Source organism: Pleurodeles waltl, chromosome 7, assembly GCF_031143425.1.
Source record: "Pleurodeles waltl isolate 20211129_DDA chromosome 7, aPleWal1.hap1.20221129, whole genome shotgun sequence".
Lineage (NCBI taxonomy): Eukaryota > Metazoa > Chordata > Amphibia > Caudata > Salamandridae > Pleurodeles > Pleurodeles waltl.
Genome location: NC_090446.1, coordinates 226,208,008 through 226,235,217, shown reverse-complemented (window position 1 = coordinate 226,235,217; position 27,210 = coordinate 226,208,008). Strand labels below are relative to the sequence as shown.

The 27,210-nt window shown below is 43.2% G+C and overlaps 1 protein-coding gene across 3 annotated transcripts in view; it reads left to right on the top strand.

Moving 5' to 3' along the window:
• The window catches only part of CASS4 (Cas scaffold protein family member 4), a 124,328-nt gene that overhangs the window by 60,101 nt on the left and 37,017 nt on the right, over positions 1-27,210 (top strand). For all 3 annotated transcript variants that reach the window (XM_069243606.1, XM_069243604.1, XM_069243605.1), the window contains exon 2: positions 11,676-12,104. In XM_069243606.1, the coding sequence (XP_069099707.1) occupies positions 11,676-12,104 (429 nt within the window). The remainder of the gene's footprint in view (positions 1-11,675; positions 12,105-27,210) is intronic.

The window sequence follows — 27,210 nt, the reverse complement described above, 5'->3', positions numbered from 1 at the left end:
TCTCGAAGCCTCAAAAGTATTACACTGGGGAAAAAAATCAATGAATGCGGCGCCTTAGAAAAACATTTCTTGACACAACATATCTTAAGACAACACATCGTAACCAAATATAACAGAACATTACATAACAACATAACATGATGAAGCAACACAAAACAACACAACATAATCTTTGTTTAAAAATCTTTATTTATTTAGCAGTAAGACACAGCCATAGAAGCACAATACTGTTACACAAAACATCCTTAAAACGGATCAAAAGCACAGTTAAACATTAATTAAAAAGAAGATAAATACACAGTAAAATACTCAGAGTAAAAACATGTGCAAAATACCAGCAAAACACAATGGTAAGCCACCAAAAAACAGTTTTCTCCTACTAATCGTACGTTTTAAAATTCAGCGATTGCACATACAAATACAACACAACATATCATAACCTAGCAGAGCACATGATAATGCAACCTAACCTAACACAATATAAAAAATGTCACACAACACAGCATAACAACACAACATAACACTGCAACACAACACAACACAACACACCTTAATATAACCTAACGCATCACAATGACGCAACATTGCATTTTCTTTCAGTGCGGTCCAGTAACAAATAACTTCAGTGGCTGCCAGGCAAGATTGCAGATTTCTACAAAACACAGAAATAAATAATAAATTCATAAAGAATCGTTGTGGCCCTAAAATACTGCCACATTCTGTGCCCTGCGCTGTTCCCAGTGTTTGACAGGGTGCGGTATTCCTGGTACAACTGTGCGTCCTATCCACCGCCAGCTTCTCTCCCCTTGAAGGATGCCCTAGCCAGCTTTCTCCTCAGTGCAGGTCAGCTGTGCGGGTGACTGGCATCTGCTCAAGTTGTACCCTGCCCGTGCCTTTGGGTCAGGTGTACCAAGAGCCACTTTCTCTGAAATCAGCTACATACCACAGAAGGTCAGCTGTTATTTTGGATGCCACCTGTTCAGGTTAGACCCACTAGCCCCTCTCTAGTCGCCCTGGTAGGGAAGGCCACTTTTAGCTAAATCTGCTATGTCCAGCAGGCCTGATCTTACTCTGTCTGCCACCTGTTCATCCTCCGGTTGACTGATTGGGTCCCAGGCAAACATATGTTGCAGTACTGCTGTAACTCTGCCAGTGAGAGAAAGTGCTTCCGTGGTAGTAGTACGTAAGAGTAGTACTGGTGTGAGAAATGTAGGCAATTTGATTTCACAAAATTACGCAAAAGTTGACCAAATGATGTCTTGTCACACGTAATTATGTGAAATGGAAATCTGTAATTTTACTCTAGATTTTAGCATGAAATGCATCCTAGCTTCAATGTTCGGGCTCTGGATGCATTTAAACAAAGCACGCCAAACAACAGCGCCTCACTCTCTTTTGTGTCCGCGCTTTCGGTGTAATTTTTTACTGGGAATAGCGCCATTCTCTGTAGATTTTTACCATGAACGGCACGTAATTAACGCAAAGCATAATGCGAATTCCAAATTCACGAATTTTTACAAATTACCCTAGCATAATTTACGTTTTGCCCAGCATAATAAATAGTCGATTTCATGTAAGGTACAAGTGCTGTACTAGCAGTAACAGGAATTTAAGAGGTTTGGAAATGTTTCCCAAAAGTTGGTCCCGTCTTCCTTTGTATAAAGCACGTTTCCCACAAGATGCCTGGAGCTGCCTGGTTTGATGAAAGTTATACATGTTGTGCCGCATAGGTGTTACAGTGCCCAAGAACCCTGGCCACCAATGAACTCCAGAGATACTCACATCTCCCCCTGCTGGGCAATAAGTTTGCCTTTCACCCTAGCCTAGAAGGTACCCAAGAATTTGCAAAGCCCTCCAGCCTTAACTCATAAACACCAATGTCATATTTTGTGTGGTTAATGGATAGGATATAGCCATTTAACTAAGAATGTGAACAGAGTTCAATACTCATAACCCGTAATCGCAAAATGTATCAGAATATGGTCTGCAAAGGTAAGTAAACCCAGAGACATGGAAAATCGCCGGACTAATGGAAATGCTAGGAGGCCATACATTTATATCCTTGGTAGACGGTGCGCTCCATAAATCTCCATAGCATAGCACATGTTTTAGTGCTTTTTTTGATCTCTTGAATGTCCAAAGGTTACCAGTGATAGGTCCATAAACTACTTTTTATATCTTTCTAATTTAAACATTGTGGTTTCACTGGCCTTCCCATTTCGATTTGAAATTTGCACAGCGCAGTCAATAATTTCACAGATTATGCCATTCACAAAATAACATTTTTGGAATATTATGAATATAAGGGCAGTACGCTTGTCAAGTAGAACATTATTTTAAAAGGCGTCGATAGCTAATATTTGTATATATTTCGAAATGATAGCCCACTGAGAACAAACTGTCAATTATGTTCTTAATTGCAAGCATTCTTTAAATCCCGGCCGACTCGAGGAAAAAGATGCAAATTTTCTTCGCTCTTTCTGGGAAGGCTAACTAGTCCTTTGAGGCTAAAAGCAAAGTGTGAGCTCTTCCAGAACATGTTATTACCCACTCTGCTAATTGGCACCCTGTGTAAATGAGATGCCCAGACGCCAGAAGTGTGCCGCCTGCAAGGTCTCAGGTGGCCTTTAATCCGCAGGAGCCGCATGGCCTATATTGAAATTGGGGGGGTTCCCTATATGATCTGCGTCAGTTAATCCGTCTCCTTATACAGTCACTTCTTCACCCCCCTCGGGTACAGTGCTTTGTTGGTCTTGGCTTGCCCTGGACAAGCCACGCGCATCTGTGTCAAGATGGCCGGAGTTAGGGAAGAGGGTGCTCCCAGCAGCCCACTTCAGCATGAGAGCAGCAGAGTTAGCAACAAGCAAACAGAGCAGATGGCAACTTGAGTTTTCTGAGCGGGATTAAATAATGAGCGCTGAGACTGTGTTGAGGGAAAACACATTGTACATTTCTGTGGTGGAAGATCGTTGCGCTTTTTAATGAGTATTTTATGCCTCCAGCAAAAGCAGTTTCCACAGCATTTGAAATGGGCCACCCATTGAAGACAAAAACCAACAGTGGTCTTTAGGCAGGCCACCATTCTCGCCAATAATCATCAACAATAGGTATTCAAGAATGTTGTTTTGATAACGTCATCTTGGGTTTTCAGGTGTGTTATGACATCATTCACCGAATAGCCCCTTTGAAGTCTTCCACTCCTGCATTTAACAGGCACTGTAAGGACCGGTTACCCAACAATGCACCAGTGGCGGTAATTTTAAGTGGGAGGGGGGTGGTGGGTAGGTTACACACACACACACATACACCTCACTCACACCCATACATTCACACACGCACTCACACACTCATTGCACAATACTCACTAACAAATACACATACATTCATACACGCACGCAGCAAACATTAAAAAACAAACAAACTTACCTCAGCAGCTCCGACAGGGAAGCCCAGGACAGGAGGGTTGGGAATGCTGTCATCCTGCATTGGCTGGCCTAAGTTCAGACAATGAGGGAAGGCAGAAGTCCCAACTTGTCACAGAGTAGGATGGGGTCAGTGAGACTGCTGACCCCACCCGCTCTGTGACAAGGTGCCACTGATTGACACTCGCCCATGGGTGCTTCAGGGCTTAAAACTGAAGTGCCCAGGTCCGAAGCAATTAGTTACGTTCCCTCTCGTCATGAGGTGGAGGGCCTCAAGGCACCTTTGCTAGGCTGAAGAGGTCACGTCCAGTGGGCTGTGACTTCTTCAAACCAGCAAAGTTCTGCTCAGGCAGCCAGGAGTCTGCACATTTAGCGCAGGCTGCCTGACCGGAAACAGAAAGAGCATCTGTCAGGCCGACTTCTGTTCAGCAAGACAGATACTTTTCAAATTAGGAAAAAGGTAGGGGTGTGTGGCCATCAGCCCGTACGAACGGGCCACTGCTGCAATGCACTGTCCAGAGTGTTGAATAAGGACCACCTTTAGTCGTTGTGGTTCGGCCAGCTGTAACCAGTGCTGGCTGCTGTCAATCAAAAGTGGTGGGGCGGGGGCAAGGTCTTGGGTCGGGGGGCTTGTAAATATAAAAATTTAAAAAACGTACTTGCTGCTGCTGCTCCTGGTCCCACTGCCGGCCACTCCTCCTCCTTGCAGTCACCACAAAAGCAGAGGCTCCAAATCCAGGCACTGCTCTTGTACTACACCAACCATGAGAGCAGTGCCGGGGTTTGCCTGAGTGGACTGGTCTGAAGCTTGCTCAGGCACAGGGAGCCCGTGCCATTTCACCACCTGGCTGTGCAATACAGCTGGGTTGGAGAAATGTAAGTGCGCATGTCGGTTTGGTAGGCTTAAGATGGCTGGCCAAATGGACATATGCACCTTACAGTGCCCACCACTCCTCCTCCCTGTCATGGCCCAGCCCGGCCCTGCCATAGGCTTGCATGGCTCAGTCAGACAGTGACAAATAAAACGATGATAACATTATTTTGTTATTATTTTATTTGTCACTGCCTGACTCTAAGCAGGGGGAGACGCTCCTCCGCTATTACAGAGGAGCAGCCCCTGGCTTCAACCCCACCAGCCCACACCAAAATAACAACTCAGCACCATTCTTAACAGAGAAATCCTGTTTAAGATTTGTTACAGATTAGCATGTGTTATTGTTTACAAGAGGGAAAAACATTTGCATTTAATAGCAACAATGTGAAAAAAACGACAAAAAATTACAATGGCTCAGACATTCACTAGGAAGGAAGTCAACATGCAACAAAAATATTGAGCAAGAGTTCCTAGACGGACCATCCACAGCAACCTCTTCTATGGTTGTTCCTTGACACCTGTAAGCCTTAACACTCGGATATGGGAATGTCTCACATACTTTGTAGACCAAAGTGGTGAATAATAGAGTTGTCAATAAGATTGACTTGTGAGAGTGATGAGTGATAAGATTGACTTGTGAGAGTGATGAGTGATAGCACCCGTGCCAAAGGGCAAAAGCTTGGTTCAAATCCGTGACATGCTGACACTGTTCTGTCCATTTCTGACCTCGAAGCGACCTTTGTTGCTCCTGGCAACCGTAAGTACCACAACATCAATATCACATTGGAGAACAGCACCTGGGCCTCGAATGTGGATGGGAACACCCATAGTTCACCACATCTTCAGTGCACACTTGTTTAGATTCCAGGCCCATTCCAGCCTTAACCTCTCAAATGTGCGTCCAAGGGCCTTAATAATGAAAGAAAATGGGAAACGTGACCATTTTCAAGCTGGAGAAAGAATATCAAAGCTTTTCATATAACCCATGCTCATCCATACAGAACAAGATGAATTTTGGTTACTACCAACCTGTTCCCAAGCAAACGTTGGATAGACTTTTCAATCTTGTGTCTGTCTTTCGTGTTGCATATTCCTATTTAATCTAAGACAGCTAGTGTTTTGCATATAGTGGAAACATCCCGATGAAGGGTCAGTCCATATGCACACAACCTTGACAGGTACTTCCAACCTTGTCTCCCCTTTGCCTTTCCTTTACAAAGTCTTGGCTTTGCCACTCTTATCATCCAGTTGTTAAAATTAAATGCTTGTCATAAATGTAGCCTGAAAAAATGTTGATTTACTCACACAATGGCAACTTACTGTTTTGTCCAGGCCCAACAAACTGCCTTGAGTGGGAAGTAAACAACACATTTCATCAACTATAAGTTGACTTTATATGAAGCACATGATTATCTGAAAGCACTACTCGTAGTCTTCATTGAAATGCATGATCTGCACCCACTACCTTCCAAAAATATTATAATAAAAAAAAAGTGACACCAAAGGCACCCATCTAAGATTAAATAGGCAAGTGTTTGGAAGTGTTTTGGTTATCCTAACGTATGCAAGATCTTTTGTGAGTAGATGGATCTTGACAAAGTGCAAACATCTGCAATATGTCTGAGAGCGTCGTCAAACAGAACTCCCCTCTGAGATTTTTCTTCTCCCTTTGTTGGCAGTGGGCGTGGCTCTGGCTCAGAGGTGTTGTGGGATGGTGCTTGGAATTTGTTTAGCTCTGCGTTTCAGTTCAGAGCACTTTGGTAAATAAGCAGTGGCTGCCGACAAACATTAAAAGATGTTGTGTGTCTACGGGCGATTCTGGCAAGGCCAGCTTTTAATTTCCATTTCATTGTCTTGATCTCCTCAGATCCTCTCTGGTGTTTAGGCATGTTGTTTGTTGTGTTTACGGATTACAACCTGAGGTCAATTAGGGTGGAATCGAAGAAGATGGATTTCCAGGTGTCTTAGTGTAGGCCCCAAAGATACACCTGGTGACCCAAAGAATTTTCCTTGGGAACCACCTACTTTTGGGAACTAGTGAAAGGTACCAAGTGCGGGTGTTGAATGCTCACTGTAGTTGCTTCATTACTTGGAGGTATGATCGGGAAGGTAGGAGGGAGTTCAACTTTTCATATTAGAACTCTTTATTATTCTTTTTTAAGATGATAAACATTCAATAAAGCAGAAATAGGATTTAAGTCCAACCTGATTCAACATCTTATTCAGCGTAGGGTATTTACTCATTATTTATTACTCTAATATATTGCTAAACAGAATAGAGAATAAGAAAAATGTGTTCAAAGGCTGAGTTAATGTATAGATAAGAGGCAGATAACTAATATAACATGAGAAACAAAAAGAATAACCCAATTCAGTATAAACACCCACATTTACGAAGCAGAGTATGTTTGTATTTTTTATCCTTTAACAGGCCATTGTCACCCAAAGAGTTAAAAAGCAGGTGTGTTTTCTGATGGCCACATTTTTTGACAAGACATACTTTAAATAGTTCTCAAAGAATTAACAGTATTTCAGCCTTTTTTTAAACTGAGGAAGTTTGGTTTTAAACAATGAACGCAATATATTTAGTTGGTGGCGGGTCCTGTGATAAATATTCAGAACATTTTTATTTATCACGAGGAAATAAAAGATCCTGTGGTACAAAATAGAGCAACTTGTTCCCAAGTAATTGGAAGTGGAAAGTTTTGTTTTTGACATGTTACAGATGTGGAGAAAATACATATGGAGTCCCTACAGGTCTGCATGTTTCAGTAGTTAGTCTGGCATGGAATGCATGATAACCTCAAGGTGACCTGCAGCACCACTCTCCACATGCGTCTTTTGCAATTGGGTAAAATATATATTTTCATTCCCTTGCAGTGAGTGCTACATAACATCCCTCATAACTCAGCACAACTCAGAAGGTGCTGTGCATACACAGGGGTGTGGAATTTATTAAAATATCTACTTTGCTTCTTAAATCTGCTTGTCCTGTAAAAAAATCTATGTGTCCCTTTGGTGCCATATAGTGCGGTGACACATTATGGGAGCAATCTTATTATATAAGAGCTCTGATTATGTTAAGACTACTATTGTAGGGCTTGAATACTTGCAATTTCAAACCCTGCTATAGCAAATTCATCATTTTGCCACTTTTCCGCAGATCTATGTACCAGGGCTGGAGGAAGCATTAAGCAATAGTTCTATGGCTGGAATGCCTTTGATTCTGCAAACCTACAAACTTGCATGGTTTAAGGATTTTCATCAGCTCTTCGCTAATCTTTTCCCATAATGAGAAAGGTTGGAAATTTACTCCTTACAATGGCAGAAGTAGAAGTTCTTTCAGGGTTGGGAAAAAAGTTTTTAGAGGGAAAGTGAACTTGTAAACACTCAATAGATTTTCACATGAGCACATCTACACATGCCCATTTGCTCGTGCTAAAATACAGTTCACAAATATTTTGTAGGAGTATGATTTCCTGGTCTACTTCTGTAAGCCACTAATTCAAAGACATATACCATAGGTGCACTTTAGTGACTTTCTTTAAGAATTGGGCCCCTAATTAGGTCTGGCGATAACAAAAACATTTTGTTTATATAAAACTTCTGTTTCTCTCTCTATCTATCTGCTGGCTTTACTGTGAGTGATCACATTCTACTCTTTCACAAGGAGCATATTGGCATACAAAGTAGTTTTGTTCAGTGCCAGGAACTGCTGTGGCAATCAGTGGCCTAACGAAACTGGAGGGGGCCCCCTGCAAAGAACGGATGCCCCCTCCCCAACCTTCACACTCACTCAGGGCAGGTGCTGTCCTAAGAGGGCCCCCCTGGAGGCAGGCTGCGGGGCCCTTGTTACGCCACTGGTATCAATGTGTGCCTTTTGAGACCAAAAACGTTTTTTTTCTTTTTGCCAGTGTTTGTTCCAATGGTGAGTGCCTGGCAGCTCCCACATCAGTAAAGTGTTACAAAAGCCATGTCAAAACAAGGCACACATTGACGGAATCAAAAGACTAAAAAAAGAAAGAAAAAAAACTATTCAGATCGGTTGGCTTTGCCAGTGCTTGTTTATTTTCATGCTCCCATATTCTTGTTGAAAAGGGTTACACTGATTTTCCATTAGGAATATTTTTCAGAAATACTAGCATGCATCAACACATTTTACTAAATAACGCTTCAAAGAAATAGCACCTAAAATTTCTAAGTAGCAAAAAATTTTTTTTCCTACTTGCATTTTTTTCCTGAACAATATTTTGAAAGCAAAAAATCATCACTCTTGCTTACAATCTTCTGCAAACATTTGCATCTCATCAGAGAGCATTCTGGGAGCATTATACTTAGCCTCATATTGTTAAACTTTTCAAACGTGTGTAATTTTTTTTTTTTTACTGGAACCACTGTCAGTAGTGCAGTGAGACTTTAAAACGTTTATTTACAGTGCTCGACTTTATAATGAAGGCTTTTTACTAATGAACCATATATACAAGTTCGAAAAACATTAGCATATGGACACATATTACCTCAACTCCAGGAAAATTACCTCAACTGCAGACAGTTCCATTGTCTGTAAACCAACAGCCAAATGGTTTGTGCTGCAAGGGGTTGGGCCTACTTGTCCTCATCATCACACATGCCACAAACACTGTCTGCCTCACCTTTCCCTCTTACTTGCACATATTTTAATATTAGTGGGAATCGCCAATTGATTATTGTATTTATTTGTGGTGCTATATTGGAGGTACCCAGATCCACTGGAATTATGTGTTTTTCTGTCCATGGCATTTTCCACATAATTATGGATTTGTCACATTTGCTACCTAATCCATCATTTGTTACATTTGCTACCTAATCATAATCTGCTGTATAATATGCAGATTTAAACAAAAAAATGTATCTAGCTCAAATGGTTCAAAAGTTACTAAAAACGTAACGACACATAAAGACTGATCGCAAAGGTTGACTGGTCACCTTTCTGTTGTTTTGTTTGTATATAAGACCTAAACTGGTACTAATGAAGTAAAACCTTTTTCCAGATAGTGATGACGTGTACAAATGGCAATATAATGAGCTAGTACTAGCAAAAAATGTCCTGCATTATGCCACATAATTTTCCTTTTCTTGCTGCATAATTTTGTCAGGTCTGCCGTGTAATTTGATTCTCCTCTGCACTATAATTTCAGTGGTCCTGGGTGTACCAGACATTATAGGTATAGGAAAGGGCATTACATAGAAGCATTTTACTTATTTACAAAATCAGTAAAGCGATCAGAGGCAGTTATTGTAATTATGGAAGGCAGCAAGAACAGCGTCAGCAAACCTTATAGCAGTCAAGTAGATGATTATAGATAGGGCTTCTGGTTTTATGTCATTTATTTTTTTGACATTTCCCTCTGTATTTACCCATATTTATATTTTGATAATTTGTCCTGTATTTATCCATGTTTATTTTGTATGTATTTTATAATTGAAGCTGCAGTGGGTATTTTTCAACATTTATTTAACTGATAAATGTATACTCGCATTTGAATGTCTAACAGGTTTCAACAGTATACAGTGAAATAGCACTATCCGAAAACACTTGCATTGTAGATTAGCATAAATAACTGCAGATCTACACTTAAACTCAGTTAGGAAATGTATTGTCTTTTTTCATTTCCCCACCACTGAATCTGTTCTCCTACTTACCCGGCATTCATGATGTACAGTAGAGAAAATCATCCAAAGAAAGCCTATTTTCCATGTTTTCTGTATTTTAAAATGAACGCAGACAAAAACATAAATAATTTTCTGTCTGTATTTATTTGTAAAAATGAGTAAAACCGAAAAACCGGGAGCCCTAATTATATCCCACAGTGTGACAGGCAGTGCCATCATCAACTTTCCTATTGTCAATGTTGGCAATGCTAGTTGATTTATTTGGGTTTACGAATAGTGTCTTCTGCCATCAACCCATCCTCAGATTCCTTGGATAATGTTGTCGGACTGATCACGTAGTCAAGCTGTCACCATTACTTCCCCTTTAAGTGGGATCTAATGATAAAACATGACATTCTTTGAGGGATAATCCTGGATTAGGCGACTGTCAATCGTCTTTGTCGGGTTAGCTATGGAGATTTTAGGTTAAGGGATTGACTGTGCTTCTAAATGGTTTTGATCAACATACTGGTGGTACATTTAAAGGCAAAAGCCATTATTTTGTTTGTGGTTGAACACAGTTTTGTTCTGTCTGGAAAAACTTGGAACCAAGTCACCAGCATTATAAGGTTTTAGCAGAAATTGTTTTGGTACAGATTCTTTTTAAACTACCCTGAAAATACCACTTGTCACTTCAAGAAGTTTACAGCTTCTCTTTTGTGTTTTGTATTCACAGTTAGATAGTACTGAAATGCTCCTATTTTGTTAGAGAAATATTTTTAGCAGAACTAGTGAATGCTGGTTAAAAAGCAGCTGCGTTTTAGAAAATTGAAATCACATAAAGATGACAAAATCGAAAAAGAACATGTGTGAACAAGTTAAGAGAAAACTATATTTAGTGTAATTTTTTTTAAAGAGTCTGAAGAAATTTGATTTGTTCTCTGACACAATTTATAGTTGTAAAAAATATTTTCAAAATGATCAGAAACTAAGAATTTACATTTAATTAGCGGTTTTCATGTGTTTTGCAGTTTTTGCTCTTCTGTAATTTAAAAGGGAACGTCTCTAATTTGATTGATTGAGTTTTGTTTTTCTGTATAAAAACGTATCTATTTTAAATGTACTTTTTTTGCCTTGTGTTCCTATAAAAGATTAAATATGAATTCCATGCAAACACAGATCTTCGACGTTCTGAGGATTTTAAATCAGAATAGGCAGAATTCTGTGCAGAGGTACTTGCCAGTCTAGGTAATTCCGGGTACTGGAAATCACTGCATCGAAGTCTACTTAGCTCTTAGTACTGTGTGCAATTCCGCATGGTTACGTGGGGCTACTGTGGAGGGAGGGGGTATGAAAAGTAGGGGAGTTAAGAAAAATAAAAGTTCTGGCATGCATAGGCTTGACAGAGCAAAAGGTCAGCCGGGACCAGGGAACAAGACTTGGAAACTGTTGCAGCCAAAGCCTCATGCAGTTTTACTGGCCAGACATACCAGTCGGTAAAATCAGGTCCAGTGTTCCAGCATCCAGGAAAATCTGATGCAGGAAGTCATCATTAGATGGAGCTGCATCCCACTTGAGGAGACAAATCCACCTGATTCGTAATAAGGCCCTAAATGTTATTCTAATGGTCATTTATGGTGTTTCTTTGTGGTCACAAGCCATTGTTTTGCCTTCTAAAATGTCAATGTTTTATACAAAGTTGATCTTAACTGTTATCTTAGTGTCATTTGTTTCTGTTTTGTTCAAAGAACATGTTGGCGAAAGCTTTGTACGACAACAAGGCTGAGTGTCCAGATGAACTGGCTTTTCGCAAAGGTGACATCCTGATGGTGCTTGAGCAGAATGTGGTGGGAAGCGAAGGATGGTGGAACTGTTCGCTCCATGGTCGGCAAGGGCTGGCCCCAGCTAATCGCCTACAGGTCCTTGCTAGTTCTTCTGTTGACACATCACCTTCATACGTGCAGCATGGCTCCACAATTGGAAAGGAGAGCCAGCAGAACATATACCAGGTTCCCTCAGCCTCTCGATCACCCACTGCCACAACAACGTATGAAGAGATGGACCGTGTATACCACACACCTACATCCTCGCCGCCTCTTTCGAAAGATGTTTACCAAGTGCCTGCATCTTCCCCTGCAAAACTGTTTTGCGACCGAACCCGTAGCTCCACCAATCAGGTAACCATTGATATACTACTCATGAAAGAAAACTAGCTCCTGTGACTGTTTTTTCGAATTTTTCTTCTATGTCACTGTACAATTTATAGATGTTATTGCAGAAACACTGCATAGTTCCCTGTTCTGAGACACACAATACTGCCATTTTTTCCATGAACACATTTTGACAGTTTAATTTTTTGTTCTGGGAAAGCAACTGGGCCAGTGTGGTATTTGTTCACATTTTTCAATCATGAGTTGGACGCAAACATCCTTTTGTCGCCTGAGTCAGCATTACTGTGGCCCTGATAATAAGGGCCAGAGTGAGGAGGCCTGAAGAAGGACAGAAATAGTGGCTAGGCTTGAAAGGGGGTAGAGTCAATAAGGGGCCTGGTGGATAAGTACCCTATCGCGGGGAACAGAGTGAATGAGCAATGCAGTTGAGGTGAGGTCTGTCAGCAGTATTGAATTATGCTCTTTTTATCCTTTACAACTAAAATCAGTTATTTGTGCCACTGCACCCAATTCTAACTTCTATGTAAAGTGCTTTGATACCCATTAGGGAATAAACTATAAAGCTGTTATATAAATTTAGAAACAGGAGGCAACCCTTTTGCATCGAGCAAGGAAACTCAGCTTTCAGGCTGAGCTCTTTTGTGTAATAGATCTTCGAGGAAGCCCTCGTTTTTAGGGTTGAGTCTGCAAGTGCATGCGTCTTGCTTGCCAGACTCTATTGTTAACAGTAAAGGGCGTGAAGTACGCTAGTTACTTACCATTTTTGGCTTGCACTCTTCTGTACAGCCTTGTGTTTTGTCATTGCAGGCCTAGCATCATTTCCGCTCCTCTCTGTGGAGCAGGGACCAAGCACTGATTGATTCAACTTAATCAGTGCCCATCCTCTGCTCCCAGTGTGATTGAGGTTCTATGTAGTTCTTTTTAACTTCAAGTGCCCTGCAAACAGAAGGCGTGTGGCAGGCAAAAAAGGGCCCAGCAGTGCAAACAAAATTCCAAAGTTTTATTTTCTATTGCTAACGTTCTTTTATTTTGCCACGTCGTCTTTTCTCACTCTGCATTCATGTTTTCTTTTGTTTTTGCTCGTTGGCTCTGTTTCCAAAAGATGAAGATGATCTTGCTATAAATATTGCAAAGCAACATTTGTTTCTTTCTTATTGTAGTTTCTAAAATGATACTTTAAAGCATAATTGTGCAGTTCACTCCAGTCTGCCCCTCTACAATCTAAGCCAATCCACTCACCTTCCCCCACACAACCTACCCTACTCAATCCAAATCACACCACTCCAATCTAAACCACTCACCTCAATCCAATCTACTCCAACCTACTCCACTCCAAGCCTCGCAACCCACCCCGATTTAATCAGCCCACTTCAGTATGCTCTACTCTAGTATTTCTCACTCCAATCCAAAACAATCTGCCCCACTCCAGTCCAAAACAATCTGCCCCACTAGAATCCGAACTAATCTGCACCACTCTAAAACAACCTACCCCACCTCAATCCAAAACTATATTCCCCAATCCAGTCCAAAACAATCTGCCCCACTTTAATCCAAAACAATTTACTCTACTCCAAACTAAAAATATTCGCCCCACTCCATTCTGATCACTCCAGTCTGCCCCACTCCAATCAAAAACAATCTACCCTACTCCAATCCAAACCAATGTCTCCCACTCCAATCCAAAACAATATGGCCCACTCCAACCCAAAACAATCTGTTTTACTGTAATCTGCCCACTCCAAACTGCCCTTCTCAAGTCTAAAAATATAGGCCCAACTTCAATCCAAAACAATCTGCCCAAATCTAATCCTCCCCACTCCAGTCCAAAACAATTTGTCCCACTCCAATCCACCTCACTCCAATCCAAAACAATCTGCCCCACTCCAGTCCGCCCCACTCCAGTCTGCCCCATCCCTACCCAAAACAATCCACCTCACTCCAATCCGCCCACTCTAATACGCCCTCCCAATAATCCTCCTCCCTCTAATCCAATCCACCTCACCCAAATGCAATTCACCTCACTCCATCCCAATCCACACCACTTCCATCGACCCCACTCCAATCCTTTCTACCCACTCCAATCCAATCCACCACACACACACATTCCAATCCATCACTCCAGTCCAGTCCACAGGAATCTAATCTACCCCACACTGATCTAATCCACCCCACACCAATTAGGTATACCCCAAAATACCTCAATCAAATCTACCCAACTCCAGTACAATACCCCTCATCCCCCTCTACGCCAATCCACCCCACTCAAAAAAATCTGGTCACTCAAAAACAATCTGCCCTACTCTAATTCAAAACAATCTGCCCCACTTCAGTCCAAAAGAGTCTGCCCTAATCTAATCCATTTCAAATTGCACCACTCCCATCTGCTCACTCCGATCAAAAACCATGCACCTCACTCCAAATCGCTTCACTCTAATATACCCCACTCCAATCCTCTCCATTCCAGTCCAATCCACCTCACCCCACTACATCCCAATTCACCCTTCTCCCATCCACACCACTCTAATCCAGTCCAATCCACCCCACTCCAGTCTAATCCATCCAACACCAACCCAATCCACCCCACTCTAGTCTAATCCTCCACAGTATATTCCAATCAAATTTAGCCAACTCCAGTTCAATCCAATCCATCCCACTCAAAAAAAGATCAGCCAACTCCAAAACAATATGCCCCACTCCAATCTGCCCCGCTCCAATCCAAAATAATCTGCCCCACTTCAATCCAAAACAATCTGCCCCACTCCAATCCATTTCAACCTGCACCACTCAAGTCTGCCCCACTCCAATCCAAAACAATCCACCTAACTTCAATCTGCCTCACTCTAAAATGTCGCACTCCAATCGAATCCACCTCACCCCAATTCAATCCACCCCACTCCATCTTAATTCACCCCACTTCCATCCACCCCACTCCAATCCAATCCACCCCACACCACCCCAATCCACCCTACTCCAATCCAATCCGCCACTCCAGTCCACCCCACACCGATCCAATCCACTCCAATCCAAAATAACCTGCTCCACTCCAATTTGCCCCACTTCAATCCAAAACAATCTGCCCCAATCCAATCCATTTCAACCTGCATCACTCCAGTCTGCGCACCCTGAATCCAAAACAATTTGCTCCACACCAATTCCAAACAATCTGTCCCACTCCAATCCCAAATATTATGCCCCACTACAGCCCAAAGCAAAATGCCCCACTCCATTCCAAAATAATCTGCCCTACTCCAATCCAAAACAATCTGTCCCCTCCAATCTTCCTCACTCCACTCTGCCCACCCAAATTTAAAGCAATCTGCCCCACTAAAATAGGCCCCTTTTAAATCTGCCTCACTCCAATCCAGGACACCTTGCCCCACTCCAATCGGCTCCACTCCATTACAAAACAGTCTGCCCAACTGCAATCTGCTACACTCCAATCAAAAACAATCTGCCCCACTTCAATTTGCCCCACTCTAATCTACACCACTCCAATACAAAACAATCTGTCTCACTCCGATCTACTCCACTCCAGTCTGCCCAACTCCAATCTAAAACAATCTGCCCCTCTCCAATCCTCCCCACACAAATCCAAAACAACGTGCCCCACTCCAATCCGCCCACTCCAGTATGTCCTGACCCAATCCAAAATAATCTGCCCCATTCCAATCCACCCCTTTCCAATCTGCCGCACTCCAATGCAAAACAATCTGCCCCACTCGAATACAACCCTCTCCATTGTGCCCCACCTCAATCCTCCCCATTCCAGTTCAATCCACCTCACCTCACCCCAATCCAATCCACCACACTCCACCCCAACTCAGCCCAATTCACCCCACTCTCATCAGCCCCAAATCTAATCCAATCCCCCACACTAACCCACTCCACCCACTCCAATCCAATCCAGCCCAATTCACACTACACTACTCCACCACACACCAATTCAACCCACCCCAAGCCAGCCAACTCTAATTAAAAACAATCTGACCCACTTCAGTCTGCGCCACCCCAACCTACCCCATTCCAGTCTGCCCCACTCCAATCTGCCTCACTCTAATCCCAAACAACCCACTCCAATCCAAAACAATCAGCCCCACTTAATTTTGCCCCACTCCAGTCCAATCCAATAAAATCCAACCAAACCCCTCTACCCTTGTTCACCCCACTTTATTCGACCATAATCCACCACACTCCAGTCCAGTGCACCCAACACCAATCCAGTCCGCTCCACCCAACCTCAATCAATCCACCCCAATCCATTTTCAATCCAACACACCTCGCCCAATCCACATCACCCCACCCTACTCCAGTCCACTCCAATCCAATCCACCTCACTCCAGTTCAACCCACCCACACCAATCTACCCCACTTAAATCCACCCTACTCCAGTCATACCGCGCCACTCCAATGAAGTCCAACTCAATCCACCCACTCCAATCAGTTCCACCCTCTCCAGTCCAATCCACCCCACCCCACTCCAATCAAGTCTAGCAACCCAATCCACCTCACTCCAATCCAATCCGCCCACACCACCCCTATCCATCCAACTCCAATACACTCCATTCCAGTCGACTACAGCCCACTTAATCTACCCTATACCTAACCATCTTAATCTACCCCACTCCAAACCACCTTAATTCTGAACTACTTTAATTCAATCCATCCTACTCCAAACAATCCACTGCACAACAATCTAATTCACCCCACTGCAATCCAGTCTAATATACCTCTCTTAAATCCAATCCAACCCACTCCAGTCCAATCCACCACCACGTCAGTCCTCCTCCATCCCAGTCCAATCCACTCCACCAAATCCAGCCGATCCCTATCTAATCCACCACCCCCTATTCAATATACCCCAGTCCACCCTACCCCAATCCAATCCACCCAATCAATCCCATCCACCACACTCAATCCAATCCACCCCACTCAGACCAATCCACCCCACTCAGGGCCTGATTTAGATCTTGGCAGAGGGAAATACTCTGTCACAAATGTGATGGATATCCTGTCCATTGTATTATGATCCCATTATATCCTGTGGGAATCATAATACAGGTAGGAGGGATGTCCATCATGGTTGTGACTGTGTATTTCCTGTGCTGAGATCTAAATCAGGTCCTCAGACCAACCCACCTCACTCCAATCCAATCCAATCCACTCCAATTCACTCCACCCCACCCCAAGTCGATCCACCCCAATCTGATCCACCCCACTCCACTCCAGTCCACCCCACTCCACCCAACTCCTGTCCACCGCATTCAATCCAATGCACCTCACACCAATCCAATCAACCCCACCTCAGTGGAATTCATCCCACTCAATCCACCCCACTCCACCCCACTCCAGCCCACACAGCCCCATCCCATTTCAATCCACTCCATCCACTCTAATCCAATCCACCCCACTGTACCCCAATCCAATCATTCCCAGTTCAGTCCACCACGCTCCAATCCACTTTGTCAAGCCTACTCCACTCCAACCTACCCCATTCCAATCCAATCCACCCCACCCCACCCCAAGCCAATCCAATCCACCCCGCCACAGTGCAATCCACCCCACTTTAATCCACCCCACTCTAATCCACCCCTCCCCAATCTATTCCACCTCACCCTATCCCAGTTCAGTCCACCTCACTCCAATCCAATCCATCTAGCCCACCCCGCTCTAACCCATCGAGTCAATCCAATACACCCCTCACCAATCCAATCCCCCACCTCAGTACAATCCACCCACTTCAATCCACCCACCCAAATACAGTCCACCCCATCCCACCGCCATTTAACACATTGCACCCTACTCCAATGTAACCATCCCAACCCAACCTAACCCACCCCAATCCATCCCACTGCACCCCACTCAATCCAATCTGCCCCACTCCAGTCCAATCTAATCCACCCCACTCCATTCCACCCCATCCCACACCAATCCAATCCACCCCACCTGACCCCAGTTCTATCACTCCAATCTACCCACTCCAAGCTAATACACCCCACTCCAGTCCACACCAATCCAATCACCTCACCCAATTTCAGTGCATCCCACTCTAGTCCAATCCACCGCACTCCAATCCACCCCACTTCATTCAATCCACCCCACTCTACCCCAGTCCAATCCTCTTCACTCTACCCCGCCCCAATCCACCCCACTAAACTCCAATCCAATGCACCCCACTACCTCAATCCACTCCAACCCTCCACCCTATTCCACCCCATTCCACTCCACTCTAGGGCAGCCTCTACCACTGAACCACTGAATTCTACTTCCCTCTACTCAACTTTTCCTACTCTACTTTACGACACTCAAACAAATCCACTCTACGTCACTCTATTCCCCTACACCACTCTTTGACACTCCACGCCACTAACTTTTAGCCATGCTGCACCTCAGCTACACTAGTGTCCAACATGGCAAACCACATTGCCAAAGCCAACAGCTCTTGTACAGGCGAGACCAATTGGCTTTGCAATTCTTGTTTTACTTGTCTCAACTCTTCAATGATTTTTATGTGTCACAGTTCTTCAATGACTTACACCCATCTTGCCTCTTCAATCGTATTTAGTGCCTACACTAGGTTCCAGCTTTTGTGTATTTTTCTTAATGACCTAAGCACTTATGAGCTGGGAGGGTTGGGAAACGGTGCTTTGAATGTAAGCAAGTCAGTGCTGTGGGAAAAATTACTTGAAAAGCCAACTCGGCAATAAAGTCAAGAACAGGATATACTTTAAAATGCCTCATCGTATGGTGCATTGAGCAGGTTGCTTCAAAGATTCAAAAGGCCTTTTTGTCTGCAGCATTCTTTCATTCCTTATAATTTAAAAGCTGATACGCATGGGAGATTTTATGACAAATTTAGATTAAAAATGTGCTTCGTGAAAAGCTCCTTAGTAACTAATATGTAGCAATGACAGGGCATGTTTTGCTTGACTAGATTCGGTGATAATAGAAGCCTGATCGCAGGGACTCTGCACAGCAAGCAGTGCGATCTTAAACCTCAAAAAGCTTCCGAGGTTAAGCACTTCCCCCACAGTGCCAGACGTCTGTGGACACTTACATCTGAACTTTCTTATTAGGTCTAAAGCAGGCTTCTCCAATGTGTAGCTTGTGAGCTACTTGTTGCTTTCCTGCTGCCTGTAGGTAGCTCTTCTCTGTGCAACCCAGCCGACTAAGTTAGAAGCTTTACTTGGTTGAATTAATATATGTATACCAAAATTGAAAAGTGTGTATTCCAGATGAAAATGTGTGCATGTTCAGAACTCCTACTTTTCAAAATATACTTAAAGCTGATATTTGAGTGATAAATCATGCAGTGCTGGAGAGGTTTATCATTAATATTAGTATGCTGGTGCCAGGCTCATTGAAGATATGGCTGTTATGTATAGCCTTTGTAAAAGCATTCAAAATGGACTAAGGGGGTCATTCTGACCCTGGCGGTAAATACCGCCAGCCGGTCGGCGGTAGCACCGCCAACAGGCTGGCGGTGCTCCGCCGGGCATTCTGACCGCGGCGGTACAGCCGCGGCCAGAAGCGGAAAGCCGGCGGTGTACCGCCGACTTTCTGCTGCCCATGGGAATCCACCATGGCGGCGCAGCTTGCTGGCACCCCATACCGCCATCCAGTTCCTGGCGGTTCACCCGCCAGGAACAGGATGGCAGTATGGGGCGTCGTGGGGCCCCTGGGGGCCCCTGCAGTGCCCATGCCAATGGCATGGGCACTGCAGGGGCCCCCGTAAGAGGGCCCCACAAAGAATTTCAGTGTCTGCTTTGCAGACACTGAAATTCGCGACGGGTGCAACTGCACCCGTCGCACCTTCCCACTCCGCCGGCTCCATTCTGAGCCGGCTTCCTCGTGGGAAGGGTGTTTCCCGCTGGGCTGGCGGGCGGCCTTTTGGCGGTCGCCCGCCAGCCCAGTGGGAAACCCAGAATGACCGCCGCGGACTTTTGACCGCGGTACGGTCTTCTGGCGGCTCCCGCCAAGCTTAGAATCAGGGCCTAAGTCTTTTTTACATTACTGCTGGCAGCCTTGTACTGAGGTAAAAAAATTAGTAGCTCGAGATGATTTTACTGGATATAAGTAGCTCTAATTACTGGAACGTTTAGAGGACCCTATTCTAAAGCATTAGCGTGTCTAATGTGCATGCGCTTCAAGCTTTGCAGCACAATAGGATTGAGCTAAGCTGTCGAGTTCTATTTTAAAAGTACTTCTTTGCAGGGGCCCCAGCTTTGCGTCATGGAAAAGAAAGCTTCATTGTGAAAGGGCTCTGCTTCTCTGGCAACCAAAAAAACTCACCGCCGTGTGCTCACGAATGCAGATATCAAGGGAAGCTAAAACGGCGGTAAAAACACAAAGTACCATTATTTATTTAGAGATTTTGTAAAGCACTGAGGGTAGCCATTTGGCTACTTCAGAGCACCGAGCAGGTCCAGAAAGATGGTACAAATATGCCTTGCGTGGAACAGCCACTTTGTAACCCTGTCGTACAGAATATGCACGGGAAGACACAGTGGTGTGGCGTGGCATGGCATAGCAAGTGTGCCTTGAGCCCTAGTGCAAGTAAGGAAACGGGCCACGTGAACGCTGTTTAAACTGTGATATACATCAGTAATCAGGTTCAGTGCCTCCTTCAGGCCTTTGGGTATCGGTGCCACTGCACCTGCTACACCAATGGAAACTATGCCCCTGGGAAGATGCTCAGAAGTTACAAGGGCAATGAGGAGTACCAAGATATTTAATGAATATTTTGCACAATATGTTTCCTGTACTTGAGGCATTAAAATTGAAAGCACACTCACCAGTGGTGAAACCAAGACTTGATCTGTATTGTCTTTGAAAGACAATAGAAATACATTTTAAAAAGATGCTCCAGAAGGATTGTAAGGAAGGAGTATGAGATCTTAAATTCCAGTCACATGGGTTAGCAACTGTGTCCGATCGCAGGCCCTGAGTTTGCACAGAGTTGAAAGCAAGTCTAAATATTTCAGTGTTTAGTGGTTTCCTGAACTGCGGGTGACGAAGGGCCTGATTTACACTTTGGCTGAGAAGTTACTCTGTCACAAAGATGACGGATATCTCGTCTGCGGTATTACAAGTTCCATAGGCTATAATGGAATCGTAATACGGCAGATGGGTTATCTGGCCAGGAGTTCAGGTCTCAGGTTAGGGTTGTGGACGCTCCGCACTTTAGGTCCCTGAACACCTTTGGATCTAACACCAAGTTTCAATTCATGAAGGATCATTGGTTGATCAGGAAGTTGAATGGTAAAAGGAGGCCCCTGAATGGGATGTAGTAAGCTTGCAGTGTCCCCTTTACCCAAGTATGCGTGTGGACGGAGCAGAGGAGCCTGAATACAGAGTGAAGCATAAAAGTAGTATTTTTGAAGGGGACAAAAATCCAGATTGTTAGAATGACCAGAATTCCCAGATTTCCCCGGACAGTCCCAGTTTTTCAAGGTCTGTCTCAGCATCTATTCATTTTCTATTAAGTAAATACGGGTTCCGGTTATTACAGAGGGGCGGGTGAGTGCTTATGTGACAGTATAGTACTCATGTTTTCACTGGGTGAAATGTAACTTGTGCCAGCATTACGCTTGTTACACAAAATTCCTTACATTATACCATTAAGACCTTATGTGTAGTTAAGTGCCATTTGAGGTAAAAATTTACAGCAAAAGCACCTAAAAGTCAAATCACGTGTGGCTGTGGTTCACGGTACTTTGTTTAACTGTGTTCTTGCACCAAATAATTGATGTGAGGGTGCATTTCACACTAAAATATAGCGCAAAATGACTGAATTGCATTTTTCATAGACAAGTGTCATTTTGCCGAAATTTCACTTAATTACATAGAAAACAATCACGCAAATGTTGCACAACCCTAGCTTCCACCTGCCCTTCTCACACTAGAAACAGAAGTTATATCCTTGAAAGAGTCACCTGCTCTGTTTCCTCATTCGTCCAGGCTTTAATTCGGGGTGAACCAGTATCTACTGCATCACGAGGCTATCGCCGGAACTCATCCCAGCATGGCAAAGCTAAGGGCATAGTACGCAAACCTAGGTCTGTGTAGAGTGGCACCAGGCATCAGCCAGCTTTCTGGTACCTGTCGTATTATTTTACCATTATAAATATAGGACTCCACGTCATAGAATGCACAACAAATAACAATGAATGTGAGCTAACCTTATGTTTTTGAAATAGAACGATCCAAAATCTCTGAAAGCACTTTTCTGATTTTATTGCATGTAGCTTCTTTTTTAAATTGATTTGTAGATTATGCCCATGTAATTGGTACATTGTAATACCTCAACATCCACAGTAGGTGCAAACGCTTAGTCCTATTTCTATCTCAAGGAATGCCCGACTTATTAGTTCTAAAAAAATAGTCGATCTATACTAGTGAAAGGGGAAATACAAGAGTATAGCAAAAGGCTCAGAGCACCTTAAGTTCACTTCGAGGAGGAGCACAACGCTCTTGTGGGCGTGTCGGACATTTTAACATTTTGGCACCTGGTGGTGCATCCAGTAGACATAGTGGTGTCTCTAGAACAGGAGATCTGTGATTATAATCGATTGGACGCATGGCCTCCTTCTTGTAATGCAAAGTAGTCCTGCTGTTGCCATTATTACAATGCACTGTGTCTCACCATAGCATAGTGATTTGTTTTATGCAGATGCACGCCACCATTTTGGAACAGGATAGGCAGCTATTGGAAATGGCTACTGGTGCTTCTGACCCCCACTCTCCTGGTTCTCTGTCCCCTCCTCTTGTCTGTGTTCCATTTCTTTTCCCTTTGAACCTCTCTGACATCCTCTACTTCACTCCATGTTCTAATAAATGGAAGCTAACCTTGTTCATTGCCACTCCACTTTGCATGGAACATATATGTTCCACTTGGTGGCTTCACCCCACCTGATTTTCTCAGCACAGTGGCTCTTTCATCCGTGGTGATGTCTTCCAGATGGTAGTACAAGTCTTCAAATGTGGAGTTTGGCGTGATAGGGTCGGATACAGTTTTCACCAGATAACACCTGCTCATTCAGAATGCTTCCCCCTTATTAAGGGCATTTTGATTACATTTCCCTAATATTCTGTTAATAAGAACATAGTTTGCCATGTGCATTTATGGTTTAAGATGTTTCAGCAAGCTTAGTGTTTACCGTTTGTATCTGTGTGACGTGACGATCATAACCTTAAATACAGGTCTTTCATCCTTCTGAGGTTGATAAATTGAGAACTGTTAAATTAGGCAGTAATAAGACTTCTTATTTCCATGCTGCCGCCTGTGGCGTAGCTGACATGATGTACCTTGTATCATAGCAGAAACCTTGTTTTTACTTGTGTTCTATGTGTGAAGGAACATTGTGCCTGCGCCTGGCTGTGCTCCTTGAAATGTTTGTTGAGAAGCTTGCACTGCTGTTGGCCATCCTACGCCTGTGTTATTTGTTTATCTGAGCTTGAGAATATACTTTCACTATGCAAGTGTCAAAATGAATGACATTGTCAGTGCTTGTTTGAAGCTCCGGTTTTCCCCCTTCCTGGAGCTCAAGTGTGTTGGGAGGCAAAGAAAAACAATGAAAAACAAGGAGGGCACCTCTGCTGGAGACCCACCCAGAGACCGTGACTTCACGCACAGGTGGTGTCGGTACTGGGCCTCTTCCCTTCATGCTGAACACCCTTCAACAATTCTGTGTCCTGATTTAGAGTTCGGTGGTAACAGAAACTCTCCCGATTTCTGGAAGAAACGTTAAGTTGAGAGGATAATCCACCAGTGGAGTTTCCTCCATCGTGGTGATAGTGTGGGCCATGATATTGTTCCTCTGCATTCATCTCCAGAATTCATTCCTTCTCTGAAAAATCTTATGATCTGCCTTTCACCTTCAACTCTACATTAAGCCCTTAATCTTCATGCAGCCCCTGAACAGTGTCCAGCTTTCCAGCTCGGCCTTTCCGTCTTCCTACTCTCGTCTCACTGCTTTTATTGAGTCTACAGGCACCAAAAATGGTATTAGTTTGTGAGGGACGCACACTACCGTGACAACTTGACAACTACAGGCAGAGAGTTGTGGTGGGAATAGGTTCGTATTAGATGGTGTATCCCAGTATTTACGCCTCGGTCCAGCTTTTAAAACCTCTATTACGAGTGCACCTCTGCAGTGGTGTTCAGGCGAGACCCAGGGAACTAGCCAATGTTCATATCTCATCTCCTGGCTCAAGCTAGATTTCTCTTCAATTTAGGTTTCTATGATTCTCAAAAGTCGTACAGTAGTTTTAATATAGCTTGCTGGGTCACCAGTTATTATAATGATCGCCCTGCATATCTGCAGGAATAGTTTTAGCCTTATGTTCCATCCTCTTCACTCTAGTAATGACCGTCTTTATGTGTGCCTCGATAGAAGCTGAAACCCTGGGAGGCTGAAACCATTAAGGATGCATGAATAAAAGTTTTACAGAACTGATGTTCTTTCTTTTTTGTACAAAGATTTCTTCTAATGTTGGTTTTAACACTGGTCTCACTAGAAGTGCCAACATGTTATACTTGTTCTTGTATCCATTCATTTTGTTGGTGTGGTTTATCGAGGGTTGTGGCGCCATCTGCTCATATGGTTCATGAGCATCTTTCTTTTGATTATGGCCTTCAGACTCTGGTAGGACAAGTGATGCTTTAGCCACTGTAGCCATACGCTGGGAGGACAAGGGATGCTGTAGCCACTTTTCACTTTATCAAGTGTACAATTCCCTTTTTTTCATGTGGTCTCCCAATTTTTTTCTACAAATATTCAGCAATAATTCTCAGCAGCCACTCGACTACGCTGGCAGCAGAGCCTGTGTTAGAGGCTAAGTTGGAGAGGCCCACTGCAGACCTAGGAAAATTGAATCCGCGACAGACTTTTAACATAACCTCTACCTATGAAAGTGAGGTCCTTTTAGATTCATTGTATGAAATTGGACATAGCTGCCAAGGTTTCGGATTGCTATGCGTGGCACTTTCATAATTTCAGGGTTCTTATGAGTGACATTTCAACGACTATGAGTGACAGTTTCTCGAAAGCAAAATCAAGATGAAGACGAGGGAACTATATGAATATTGTAATATATTGAGAATCCTATACCTCCTGTTGTACACCTGCGCCACCTTGTGGCCTTTGATAAACATTACTCAGAGCTTACCTAGCAAAGCGAGAAACTGTAAATATAAGGTTTTACTGCAGTTCAGGATTTTGCATGACAATCTCAGGCATTGTGGTAATTCGGGAAAATGACTGAAAATGCGTGATGAATGACACTTGGCAGGGCTGTATGGATCTTGCTCCTCTGGCTCTAGGTTGGACACCACCTAACTGGCTCGGGCACCCAGCACACACTATTTTCGTGAGCAAGTATATTAATCTCTTTTCTTCCTCTGATTTGAAGCTTGTATCTCATTCTATAGACTGATGTTTCATGGGGGTATTTGTTCTTTCACCCACAAGTGTAACATCACTGATCCAGGTGATATGTAACTTTATCAAGGCTCCCAGTTTTACATTTTTACTGACTTTTACAGATAAATACAGGCAGCAAACAGACTATTTTGCAGTCTGTATTTATTTTTAAAGATGTCAAAAAACAGGAAATAGGTTTTCTGGATGATTTTCACTATTGTTAATGATGCATGCAAGTCAGTAGCTGCGCATACTGACAGGTAGGGGAGTTAACAAAGAAAATGGATTTCCTATTGAAGCTTAAATAACTACAGCCATACAACTGGTTTAGCTGTTCTACAGTACAAATGTATTGTAATATAAATGGCTAAAACATAGTGGATATTAAAACATGAGTTAACATTTGTTTGGTTAAGTAAATGTGGAAATATACACGTAGCAGCTTCATTTTTACACTATGTGCGAAATAAATGGGTAAATATGAAAATGTGAGCAAAACATAAGTATGGCTAAAGACAAATGGAAATGTAAAAAAAAAATAAAAGCAATAAAATCGGAAGACCTAATCTTTATTAATGTGGTAATGGATGGGAAGGGGGACTTCCCATACACAATCAACAAGATGTGGTATGACTTTCAACTCGAAAGGAAGTGACCAAAAGACAGATTGGACCAAGTAAAATTTAAATGGGATCTTAGAGTCTGATTTATAGTATGAGGGTGGTTACCCTGTACTAGGGTGGAGAAGGACATTAAGGCCCGTATTTATATTTTTTTCGCGCCGCATTTGCGTCGTTTTTTGACGCAAAAACGGCGCAAACTTGCAAAATGCCATTGTATTTTGTAGGTTTGCGCCGTTTTGCGCCAAAAAGCGGCGCAAATGCGGCGCTAAAAAAAGTATAAATACGGGCCTATGTCCACCTAACTTTTGAACAGAAGACCGCATAGTATGGATGACCCCGAAAGGCAATGAAAGTTTGGCTCACGGCCTCTTTCTTTTAGCCGAGCGCCAAACTCCAAAAGCAGGAGTTTGTTTCTGAAAAACAAAAAAATAATGAAGTTCCTTCCAGGTGTGAGATTATTATTTTATTTTTCGGTTGCCATTGGGCAGGCGGAGTAAAACACTGGCTCCACCATCAGAAAACTGCCAGTTCACCTGACTCATAATTGAGTTAGAAGACCAAGAGTTCTACATTGGGCCCTTCGTCTCCCTTGCTGTTTTCGAGGTATGGGAAATGATGAAAGCAGAGAAACCTGAATTCACAAACAAGTATTATCACCGCAGGGAATCTCACACCCCAATCATACCAAACTCACAAGAATATCATTTTCATTTTTCTTGTCAGTTAGTGCATACAACACTGCCCTTGCTGTGGGTCTTCTAAAGAACACGAGTAACTATAATGCCCTTAGTGTCGTAATGGACTTACACGAAGTATTATAATGCTCACACAATCAGTGTTGCTGTCCTGGATTTGGGTATAACAATTGGAAGCAGTGAATTTTCATAGATTCCTGGAATTCTGCCTTTACTCCCTGGGTACACTGAAAGCTATACATAAAATTGTTAGTTGTATTTTTCAAGGTCACGCTCAAGTATTTTGGTGAAATACAATTATTTTTTTCTTTGGGGCACTGAAAGCTATTTGAAGTGTCACATTCATAGCAAGTGCACCACATGTGCTCTCACA